Source organism: Trichosurus vulpecula, chromosome 5 (assembly GCF_011100635.1).
Source record: "Trichosurus vulpecula isolate mTriVul1 chromosome 5, mTriVul1.pri, whole genome shotgun sequence".
In the NCBI taxonomy this organism is placed as follows: domain Eukaryota; kingdom Metazoa; phylum Chordata; class Mammalia; order Diprotodontia; family Phalangeridae; genus Trichosurus; species Trichosurus vulpecula.
The window spans coordinates 300,329,344-300,341,419 of NC_050577.1; the positions used below are offsets into that span (position 1 = coordinate 300,329,344).

Below are 12,076 nucleotides of genomic sequence, written 5' to 3' on the forward strand. Positions count from 1 at the left end.
TCCACGATGCAAACCATTAACACAGCCCTGGGAATGCATTAGGTTTTTTGACCATGTCACTGCTGCCGGATTGTCAAGCCACATGGACACCAAGGCTCAACATTCTTGAAAAGTGGCTCCTGGTCCTTCTGGGTCAGAGGTGTCAGATACAGGGCCCGCTCCCAGAACTTAATTAAAATGCAATCAGGTGGGATAGCTAGGTGGCGCAGCGAGTAGAGCAATGGCCCTGGAGTCGGAAGGACCTGAGTTCAAATTCGGCCTCAGACACCTGACACACTTATTAGCTGTGTGACCTTGGGCAAGTCACTTAACCCCAATTGCCCTGCCTTCCTCCCTCCAAAAAAAATATGCAATCGGGAAATATTTAAAACAAAAATATAATAAAACATCGATGAACATTACATTTAAAAACAAAATCGACAGGGATCTATGGCTTAGTGGCCTGTCTCTTGGACTCTGCTGCCACAGCTTCGGGGTGCATCACTCTCACCCTGCTTTGTTAGGGACTCCAGCCTCGGGGAGATATGTGCAGTCAACTGAAATCAATGCTGAGGCTAAGCCCCGAAGCTTCATCTTTCGATATTACACCAAGCTGTCCAATGAACCCAGTCCAATTCAGAGAGGTTTTCATTTGTATACCTGCAATGTGCATCTGAATGTGACCCTTGGCCTGAAACCTGCTAGAAGCACCTTCCCTTCAAAGCCAAGCCAAAAGGAGAAGCTGACGATTTGGTTGCTGTTCCCATTAAAAAAAAAAATTATCTGCCATTTGCAACCTTAAATTGATGGCCAGACAAGGATAACCCATTTATAATTGCTTATTAGCATTGCATAATAGTCCTCCCAGTATTTTTGTTCTCATTAATTTTTAAAAATCCATTAACATTGTGTTATTTTCTTATAACCTCTAAAATTAATGTTGATTGGAAATATGTGCTTGGCCACCTGGAATTTCAATGTGCTGGTGGTGGTGCTCTGCTGAATTTCCTCCCCCCTCACACAGACTCTGCATCCTGTCCTAGCAGATGCACCGAAGCCCCAAAAGAGGCTCGAATTCCCTCTGGGGTCTGACACCCCACAAGGAAGACGGCCCTGCGGATTAATGCACAGTGAGGAGGGCAGCTCTGGAAGGCCAAAGAGAACAGAGATGAAAGCGTGCACTGATTTCAAACAACCCTGGTTAGGCGGTCTAACTAGAGACACTGGGGGAGATGGGACCAGAGACTACCTGGGGAGCCCCTTCCCCAGCTTTATAAGTCTGTACCGTCATGCCCCACCTCTGCCCATGTTACAGCAGAGGAAACCAATTACTCAAGGGAGATGCCTTAGGGCTCCTCTCATGACAGACCCCAGCTGAGACCGGGCCGGATCAGGAGAAGCATCTCTGCTCCCGAGCGGCAGCAGTACCAGCCTGAACCAGGTCAAGGCCCGTTTGTGTGGCAGGGGAATACGGGAGGAGGGGGAGAGACGCACTGTTTTCATGAAACCAAAAGACAGCAAGGTTAAAATGAAGTTTATTAGTTTTTTTGGTGGTTTTTTCTTTTTTTAAATAAAACTGTTTGTGAAACAGCTATTTTAATCCCCATGGCAGAGTGACCCCTGAAAGATGCACTAACCCCTTCTTAAGGCCTTAACAAGAATTTTTTTGTAGGTTTTTTCTTTTTTTAAAACTCATGTTGAAAAATGATACGATTTACAAAACCAAATCAAAACCAACAGAAAGAATCAGAGTACGGGGCCATTACACTGATGCCCCCCACCTCCCTTTATAAAAACCAAAGAAAAGAAAGAAAATACGGGTTAACTGGGTTTTTCCTGGTCAGCTTAACCCCCACTGATTCCACAAGCATGGAACCTCCCTGTCCCAGCAGGCAGAGAAATCAATGCCTTCCACTCTCTTCTGCTCAGCTTCTCGGAATGTCACTGTCTTCGAGGCAGGCAGGGGCTCCCCTTCCCCCTCCTCCTAGGCGGGCCTGCCCCTGTGGAGACCGGACCACCTGCGAGCAGTGGCTCCCTCTGGTCTTACCAATCTGATGAATGACCCAACCTGAGGGGCTGCTGTAGGCTTTGGGGCTTCTACTGTTAACTTGTCCCCCAAAATAAAAAAAAATTAAAAAAATATAAATAAATAGTGTTTCTTGTAATGAAAAAAAATTTATTTTTTCTTGCATGTGTGTGTTTTAACATCATCCCCCACTCTGGAAAACATGAACTTTCCCTGACCTCCCCGTTCCCCCCCAAACCCTCCCACTTGGAGACAAATTCATCACAAAAAGAATGGATTTGGTGTGGTTGGCTTGCTTTTTAATCTTGGGCGTAGTGTTCGTGAGACTGGTGAGACAAGTCTGAGCTTCCCTCCTTGCCCTCCTCCTAAGGACAGAGCTCTTGGTTTGGGGCCTTTATTCAATTTCACATTTAAATTTCACTGTCCTGGTGACAAAATTTGGAATTCTGGATAATTTTAAAATAGAACCAAGTGGATAAAAAGGGATAGCGCACCTTTCATTTAAACAAAGTCTTTCCAGACTAAAAATAGATTTATATATATATATTTTTTTATCCCTCCCTTTTAATTCCCCCCACCCTACTCCCTTCCCCCCCCCTTGCCCACCCCCCCCACCCTCCCCACATTGTCACTATGAAGACTGCGTCCATGGAAACAGCCATTCGGACTCCTTGGGCATTTCCTGTGGCGTCACCAGTCACGTGGGATGTACGAATTGATGAAGGGGGTGCTGGCATTGGCAGGCACATCGGGGGTGGGGGTGGGGGTGGGTCGTGGCTGCACAGTGGGACAGATTCCATTCCGTCACGAGCGTCCACCACCTTCTTATCTCAACAGCCTAACCTGCAAGGCAAGAGAGATGAGGTGTGAGAACGCTCCACGTCTGTTACCCTCCTGTGACTTGGGAGGGAAGATTCTCCTGGACCAGAATCATGAGGAGTGTCACACAGGAGGGACCTTAGAGATAACAAAGCCCAGCCCCCATCTACAGCCCACAGTGCCCTTCACACTGCCACGGTCATGCAGCTACTTGTTCCATCAAAATGATTCCTCTCCTGGAGGCACACCCCAGGATGTGCCCTCCCTGCCATGGCCCGGGCTCCCAATAACCCAACAGCCTGAAGCGTGCTTCAGGATGCCCAAAGGAGCTGACCCAGCCATCTCTTGGGCCTGGGTCTCCAAGGGCTCCCCGGCCAAGCAGACAGGGGAGGCTCTTTCATTTGCACTGACTCGCCCATCCCCAGCCAATGGCTCGAGGGACAGGGACGTGTTCTTCTCACTGGACATCACGCCCTGCACGGGCAGGTAAATTCAGTCTCCATGACTGTGCCTGACACCCCCATCCTTACAGAAAATACTTGACCCTCATCATCAGCGTACATAAGGAAAAGCTTTCTGGGACCTACTGGTTGCATTGGCCATGGGGAAACCTCCACAGAGTTTTACTGTTATGTGCAGTCACCCAGCAAATTCCGCGGCATTCCCCTCACCTTCAGTTTGGGAGCCGGAAACATTGCCCAGGTTCCAGATTTGAAGTGACAAGAGCTGACAATTCTCTGTCCCTGCTGAGAAGTCTGTCTTTCCAACCTCAAACCACTGTGCCACTATGCCCCCCAAAGGCCTGCACCTCAGAGAGAACACCACAAACAGTGGCTGAGCACAGCACAGGGCTCGCCAAGCAGAACCACCTCTCCTGGCTCCCACCTCTGCCGCCCTCCCTCCTGGACAGGGTTGGGGTCCAGCCTGCCCAGCTGGAAGGGGGAGCCCTGGGGCAGGCAGGGTTCTCCTGCAGAGCCTCAAAGTCATTCACAGACAAAGTGCTCAAAGGAGCCGCGGGCACCCCCCCAAACTGGCAAGTTCTTGTTACCGCAGCACCTCCAGACTTCCCAACAGTGGAGGGTAAAAACCAGACCGAACAGCACCCGAAGCCCACGCACGCTCTCATCTCATCCCTTCCCTCACCTGGCCAGGTTCTGGATTGATACTGAGGCCAAGAAAGTTAGGGACCTGCCCAAGGTCACACAGCTAGTCAGTGTCAAGAGGCAGGATTCAAACACAGGACTTCCTGACTCTGGGCCCCTCCTCTGGACACTGGGCCCCCAGTTGCCTACAAAACAGATGAGCTCAGGAAATGGGCCATAAGCCTAGCACAAAATACCAGTGATGGGGATGATGACGAATGGGACTCCTATTCCGATCTAATGCCCGCTCACATGGGACCCGGGTCCAGGAGTCCCTTGGCTAGCCACATTTACAGGCATCCATGTTCAGGCTCCTGTGTGGCCATTCGTGGGCCCACGATTGGAGGCTGGACATTAGTGGCCTCTAGACTGACAAGTTCAGTGGTCCTCATCTGGAAAAGGGGATGGCTGATGTGAATCCAGTCAGGACAATCAACTTCCCGAGGGCAGGGAAGAAAATGCCTTTTTACCTTAAAAGAGCTAAAGAAACCTGGACTATTATCACCTTGACTTTTCTGGGAGCTGGGCTCAGGCACCACAGCCCAGGGAGGCTTCAGGCTTCTGCTGATTCAGGGGGCATTTTGGCATCTTGGGCAGAACAGTGGCAAGCTGGAGCAAAATGTTTGGGAGACCAAAGATGGATGCACAGACCACTAGGTATGGTCTGGGCAGGTCACACCCCAACGAGGGAGGGGATTGGACTGCCTGCCCCACCCTGCCACCGGCCGAGTGTGCCTTGGATACCCCAGCGCTCTCCACTTTCTCTACAGCACTCTGAGGATGTCGTTGCCCACAAAGCCCCCTTGAACTCAAACACCCCTTTGGACAGATGACAAACTCCTCAAGAGTAGGCAATGTTTTCCTTTTCTGCATCTGCACACCAGCACAGAGCCGGGCTCATTGCTGGAGTTTATTAAAAACAACACAAAACCCAAGAAAACTGTCAACCTAAAGAGAGAGGTATATAGCCTAGAGGAGTAAATGAACAAAGGAAAACAGGACATGAGAAAAGCCCAATGCCAGGGCCCTGGGAGCAAGACGCGCTACTCTGCTGGCCGGCCGGGCCCAAGGGGCTCTCGAGATGACCGACGTGAAGACTGCCCGGGGGGCTGTCTCCAACAGAAGCTCCTGCCCGGCCTGAACAGGGCCTGTCCAATGGGACAAGAACGTGACCGACCTTTATGAAGCATCTGCTGTATGTAAAGCGTGACACTGCTGGGGCCTCTGACCAGATGTGAGCTTAGAGCCTGGTCAGAAAATAAGAGGCATCAGCAGATAGCCTCAGAGAACCTGCCTCAGTTTCCTTCTCAAGTGAAGAAACCAAAGTGCACTTTAGCTTGGGTTCCATAATCCTCTGGGCCTTGAGGTACCTGGGTACATGGTACATCTGCAGCAGAGAGCAGCCAAGAGCACCCTGAGAGGCCCCAGGGATACTGGCATATGAACCATGTGCCTGGACAGAGGGCGGCACTTCCCTCCCATCATCTTTGACCTGCTGCTTTAAGACAGAAAACGTAAAAGGACAGCCAGTCATCAGACCGACTCAAAGCCAGTGCCCCAGTGAGTAGCCACCACATGGCCCTGGCCAGACCAGCAGCTTGTGCAGCTCCCCCCATCCCAGCCTCCTCCTGGCGCTTTTCTGGACTAGAAAAGTGAATTCAGTGACATGAAATCATTTCCATCTCTCAAATTCAGGCAAGAACAGGCCCATCACTTCACAGAATTCCAGATCCAGAGCAATCACCAACCCGATGAGGATGAGGACAATGAGCCTTGTAAACACTGACGGTCCTGCTGAGCCAGACTCCCGACTGTTAGGAGCCTCAGAGATGACCCTTTGGAGGCTCGGCGCCGTGAGAGTGAGCGTGGCCTCTCCCCAGCTTTTCTGATGCTGGAGGGCACATCATGGTCACCCTCCTTGACCTGGAGACGCTAGAATCAGCCTAAGAGCCCAAGGTAAAGTGGCAGCTTCTCTCTAGCCCTCACAAAATCCAACTCTGCTCTTCCACTTCAGAAAACACGGTAGGGGAGCACCAGACCAACCCCTCCAGGTCACAGACCGAGAAGCCCTGGGGCCCCTGGCGGGGGGGATCGTTCAGGGTGTCAATAAGTCACCTCCTGCCCCCCGTGGCCTCCAAAACAGGGCTCTTCTTTGCTCCACAGATTCGGGCTCTAAGAGGCTGAGGTGGGAGGGTTCTCCTCCGTTCCCTTCTGTTTGCATTGGCAGGGGCTGTGACCCAGGGACCCCAGGGGCGAGGCAGAGGAAGACGGGTCTTTCTTATGCATCCTCCAAAGCCTCTCTATTGTCTTCCCTCCACTCTCCTTCACTGGGTGGCCAGCTTAACCTTCCTGAGCAGCTCTGACCACTCTCTAAGACCCTGTAGAAGTTCCATCTTTGCCCTAGCATTCAGGGCCCTCCCTCAATCTGACGCTGCTCTCTCCTCATTAACCACACTCTCTAGCAAACCTGGACTGCTCACTGTCCCCCATGCTTTGTCACAGCTGTCCCCGATGCCCTGGGATGCCCCCCCCCACTGCCCCCGACCATGTGAACACTCCTCCTGGGGGCACTTCTCAAACTAGAATGGAGGACTGTTTGTGACGAGTCTTCCTGGTCAGAGCCACAGGCACTGAACATTATTAAAACCCCCTAATTCTTAAGGTTCTGCTGCAGCACAGATGGGCCAGTGAGCAGACAATGCCCCCAAACCAACAGCATCTGACACCAGCAGCATAAGGCTCTCCCTACGGGGATGTGCGAGGGCAGAGATGACCTGTCACCTGGAGGACCATGGGAACTGCTGGCTGCCCCCCTCAGTGGAGCCATGCCTCGGTGTAAACCTCGGGCTGGCCTTTTCTTTTTATCTCCATAAGCTCTTAATGCCTCCCTGAATATTTCTCAAGTCAACTCAGCCCAATGCCATGCCTGTCACAGCACATTGTACTGGTTACTATGTTATTCCTGGCAAGGCTTCTGTTTTAACCCAGAGTCGGCTTATCAGGGTCCCTCAACAATCTGGGGGTGCTGGGGAGAGGAAGCCCAGCAGTAAAGATGGTGCTCCCCGAATCCTGTTTGGAGCAACAGGCAGAGGCAGCGCCAGCCCAGGCCTGGCACGCCCCCATCAGTTGCTGTAGAGTGGGGAAGCCAGAGAAAGTGTGAGCCTCTGCAGGGAGGCTGGGGAGTCAGATGGTCATTGGTGGTGGCCAACCAGGCCTGCTGGGTGTGCCCTGGGATGCCTGCCTTCCCTGGAAGCTGAGTAGCACACCTGTCTGACCTCAGGGGAAGTCCCGGCTCTCCCTGGTTGAGCCTGGCAAGGGCAGCCCATGTGCTCAGACCCATACGGCCTTCACCATTGTTCAGTGACAGAAGCACCAAAGGCCTTCCACTCTACCTCTGCCTGGGAAGGCCCAGTTTGAGAAACAACCAACTCGAATCCCAAATGTTCAAGCAACAATCTTTCCTTACCTACCCTGCAAGGGGATGGGCCAGATGCCCAGGCCTTCCCACCAAGCTGCTGTGAGGGCAGGCTGGGGGAGGGTCTACAGGAAGGGAGCCTGTCAATGTGTCAGCCCCGGGGGTCACGACAGATACATAGAAAGGAAAGGTGGCGTCAGGAGGGCCAGAAGAAGCCCCCCCCACAGGCAGCCCCTTGGTGCCAGGAATAGGGAGCTGGCTGGGGGATAGGACGGTGCCCCCGACTCACCTGTGCTTCTTTAATTTCCATTCCCACGGGCACAGTGCCCCCCTCACCCCCGCTCCGACTGCTCTGTGCTGAGGCTGCCTTTCACCATCTTGTTCTGCAAGGGGGGGAGAGAGCAGGGCAGGGGAGGCTGACGCCGGCAAGCCGAGAGGAGATGGAGAGAGGAGCAGGAGGCAGACAGGAGGAAAGGACACATGAAAGAGGAGAGAAAAAGAGAGTCAGTGCCAGAGGGACCCCCAGGGGCTTCTCACACAGGACAGAGAAGGGTGGCCTGGGCACCCAGGGAGCCCCCCACTCACTCCACCAGGAGTCAGCATCACCACAGAGGGGCAAGGGGCTGGGGGTTCAGCGGCCCCTTCCTCTCCCCATCCCTGACAGGACTGGGCAGCTGGCCACTTGCCCCCAGCATATCCCTATACCAGGGAGAGCAGAGAAGTGCCTTCCTTGGAGAGAGGCCAAGGGGAAGGCTCCGGACCAGGACCAACCTCATTCTGGACACCAGAAAGGAGAACCAGCACTAGAACCTCACAACTCTTTGAGTACCAGCCCCCCAAACCCCAAAGACAGCACAATAAAAACACTCTGGACTTATTTGTCAGCTGACTCCCTTGGGCCAAAGGAACACAAATTCGGCTACAAGGAATGACCTGGGGCAGCCCAGAGCCGCAAAGGAGCACAGAACTAGCCATCTGTGGGCTAGATGAAGGGAGTCAGGTGGTCCCCTCCCCCCGAGGCTACACAGAATGGTCCACAGTCCTTCCTGGAGGTTCCCCCAAGGCAGGCAGCCAAGGACACACCGCAGCCTCAGGAATCCGAGCTCCAGGCAAGGTCCAGGCCCACAGCAGGCTGGTTTGTCAAGAATTTGGGCAGGAATTGGAGGAGGGGGGCAGATCTTACCTTGTGCTTGGGGCACCTCACTGAGAAGTTCTCTTCATTTAGTAAACAATCTGGAATGCAGAAGTGAAATGTCAGACGTGCAAAGCCCCTGCCTGTGCCCTCCCACTGATGGCTGCCAGCCTCGCTGGGGTCAAAGGATGTGTGGAATGGAGCTTGCCGGGAGGCCCTGGGAGCAAGGCAAAGAGGGCCCGTGGGTGGGTGGGCCCGCTGGCCGCCTCCCTGCATGCTCCCACGCCCCATCTCCTTTTCTCCTCTGGAGCACAGAGCATAGGACACTCCCACTTTCCAAGACAGAGGGGAGGGGCCTGGCTGGCCCTGAGTGCCACCACTGGTTGGCTAGCAGGCCAGTGAGAGAAGCTAGATCTGAACCCTGGGGCTCCTGGAACAACACAGTCAGTCCTAGACTGATGTGATGCCAAATGTGCCCAAGCCAGAGTGTAGATCCCTATGTCCTCCTCCTGAGGAACTTGTCCTATGAGAACAGAAAGGCTGTCAGGAAAGAGGGGGAGCCCAGTGCTGCTAGGCCTCAGCATGCCAGCTGGGCATCATGAGCCCCACATCTCAGTACCCAATGCCACCCAGGCTGTGAAGCTAGGGGAAATCCCACTGGGGTCCTTCTTAGAGACAGTCCTTGAAGGGCAAGTGGCAAATGCTTGCCTCTGCCTCCAGCCTGCTGGGGTTCAAGGTTCAGGGGGACTGAGCAAGGCAAGGCCATGAACACAGGCAGGATCTGCTGGGGGTGTGGGTGTGATATTTGCCACCCCCTCCCCAATCTGCCCAATATCCAAGGCTGATGAGGTCACTGCTTCTCCAAAGCCTTCTGGAGGCTCTGCTGATGGGATTAAAGAGGGGCCTATCCTCCCTGCCACAGTTTCTCAGCCCACACTGCCTTCAGAGCCCTTTCCATAACCTCCAGCATCCATGCATTTATGAGGCTGTCTTTGCCCCCAGGCCCCCTACTCTGTCACCAATTACAAGCATCCTTGGCATTCAAGGCTCCCTTCCCAAGGCCATTCTGACTCTTGTGTCCCTCAGCCCACTTGGCATTACGCTTGTCCGTGGAGGTGCCATGCCCACACAGGGACTCCTGGTCTCTGTATCCCAGGAGCCTTGCACTGGTGCCTTGTGTGTGTGTGAACTGAAGGGACAGAACACAGAGGACAAGGCCCTGGCCCTTCCACAGGAGGCAGTCCAGCTCGTGGTCATAGTGGTCCAGGCGATGCTGCCCACGGTCCACGATGTGGGCATGGAACAGGAAGGAGCTCAAGGTGCCGCCCCGGTGCTGACTCAGGGAATGTTGGTGCCAGAGCTCAGAGACTGTCTCTCAAGAGGAGGCAGGTGCAGGTGTGCCCGGGTCAGGAAGACCCAAGTTCAAATGCTGCCTCAGTCACTGCCTGGTGTGTGCAACCCGCTCTGCTTCTATTTGCCTCAGCTTTCTCAGCTCTAAAATGGGAATAACAGCACCTGCTATCTTTGTAAAGCGCCTAGGACAGTGCGAGGAACATCGCAGACTGATGAGTCCTTGTTCTTTCTTCCAGCCTTGGGAACAGAGGCCAGAAGGGTGCACAAGCAGCCCTGGGCATGGGAGGCCAGGGGAGAGAACCCCCAAACAAAGGGGCACGGACTCAGCAGGCGACACCAGCCCACGTCTCTCCTCCTGCCCCGTGGGCCCACGAAGGCAGGGCACTGCTCCCTGGGAGCTCCTCCTCTGCCCCCTCCAGGATCCCAGAAGGCCGGGTCATGCTGGGTGCTGTTAACACTCACGGCTGCCATGGCGCAGCGGGCTGACACTTCTTAAGGCCCATTGTTCTCACCTGTTGAGATATTTTTGGATCCCGTTTCTTCCATCTATTGTATTTGTACCGTCCCCAGCTTCGGGTCATTTAGTCACAGCACGCTAAGACAATGGGGCCAAGGGCAGATTCCAGCAACACCTTGGGCCAGCAGGGAGTGGCCAGTGATCCAGGTCTAGACCTAACTGCCCCACCAGTTCACATCTTGCTTCTGTTCCCAAGAACACCAGAAGTGGCTGGTCTACGGAATTTCATGGGGACTAAAAAACATGACCACTTACAGCTGAAAGGCACTGAGGCAACCATGGGGCATTTCCCAACAACCCTCTCAAAGACAAAGTGGGCTAGCCACACTCACTGAGTGATGGTGGCTCTGGAAAGGATTCCCAGGCCTCTGAGAGACGCTGGCTCAAGCAGGATCTTGGGCCTGGGTGGCTTCACAAGGAGCAGCTGCAGCGGTGACAGAGACGCTCAGTTCTCCCTACTGTGTCTTCTCTCTCCCCCGCTCAGGGCTCTCCCCAGGAGCGCACGGCCAGCCTGTCTTCAGGCTTCAGAACTTAGAGAGTCATTTTGAGTCATTTCTACCTTGCAGCCCCCTCCCCCCACTGGCAAATAGCATGGCAGTAAATAACGTGTTAATTTAAAACCCACAAGCACACAGCGTGACCAAGGTTCCCTGCTGCTCCAATCTGCCAGAAGAGCTTAGAGAACAGCGGGAGACAGACAGCCCGAGCCCAGGGGAAGCCTTCCAGCTCTACCTGGGCCTCGGCGACACTCTTCGGGGGCCAGCTACAGGAGGTGGTCAGAGCCGAGGCAAGACCAAGCTTCTGCCACCGGATGTCTCCTGGACCAGAACCGGAAGGCTGGAGAGGAGACTTAGGGCAGAGGGAGTGCCTCCTCGTTAGAGGGCTATCCCCTCAGCTTCTCTGGGCCTCAGTGTCCATATCTGTAAGAGGTACTGCCTCATCAGGTTGTTGTGAAGCAAGGACTTTGTGTACGCCCTGAGATGCCAGAGAAAAAGGAGGGGCCAGGAGGAGATGGTTGCTGTGGTTCCTTCAGGATCAAATATTCTATGATCCTAAATTAGGAAAATATTCTTATTCAATTAGTCTTCCAACAAATGAGAGAAAGAGGAGGAGGAGGAGGAGGGAGGGAGGGAAGGAGGGAAAAGGGAGGAGCAGGGAGCGAGAGAGGAAGGGTGGAGGAGGGAGACAGAATGTTTTTACCAAACCCTTCCTCTGGCAGTCAGGAATCCGGGGCAGCCAAACTCTCTCCTCCTTATCTGACCGCAGCCACAGGCCTCTTCCTAGAGGGCCCACACAGAGCCTGGGAGTCGGGGAGGGAGATCTCCTCCAGCCCATTCCACTGTTCAGCCCCATCTTCTAAAGCCCTCCCAGCACAGGAAAGGCCAGGCTTCCCCCCACCTCGAGCTCTTCTGTGACCTGTGCTCAGTCACTGCCACGGCTGCCCTGGTGCTCCAGATCTTGCCATATTTGAGGCAAGCATCCTCTGGACTCTCAGGGCCCAGGAGGGACCTTTCTGGCCTTGCTTGCCCTTTTCTTGGCGGTCCCTGCCAAGGCATGCAGCCCTACCACTTCCCTTGGTAAAGAAAGCCTTCGGGGTAGGGACGACACGCTACCTTCTTCTGGTGTGGCTGACTCACCCATAATGGTGTGCCTCAAAAATGTTTCCAAAAAAAAAATTGAGGAAGAGTGGAAA

General features: G+C 54.0%; 1 protein-coding gene across 2 annotated transcripts in view; it reads right to left on the reverse strand.

The window, feature by feature from the left end:
* Positions 1 to 2,630: 2,630 nt before the first annotated feature.
* Positions 2,631 to 12,076, reverse strand: part of TCF20 (transcription factor 20) — a 99,200-nt gene continuing 89,754 nt past the window's right edge. The window contains exons 4-6 of one of the 2 annotated variants that reach the window (XM_036759945.1): positions 8,565 to 8,614; positions 7,671 to 7,797; positions 2,631 to 2,848 (exon numbers count right to left, since the gene is read on the reverse strand). In XM_036759945.1, the coding sequence (XP_036615840.1) occupies positions 7,714 to 7,797; positions 8,565 to 8,614 (134 nt within the window). In that variant the 3' untranslated portion in view covers positions 2,631 to 2,848; positions 7,671 to 7,713. The remainder of the gene's footprint in view (positions 2,849 to 7,670; positions 7,798 to 8,564; positions 8,615 to 12,076) is intronic. The other variant, XM_036759946.1, reaches the window with a different exon arrangement.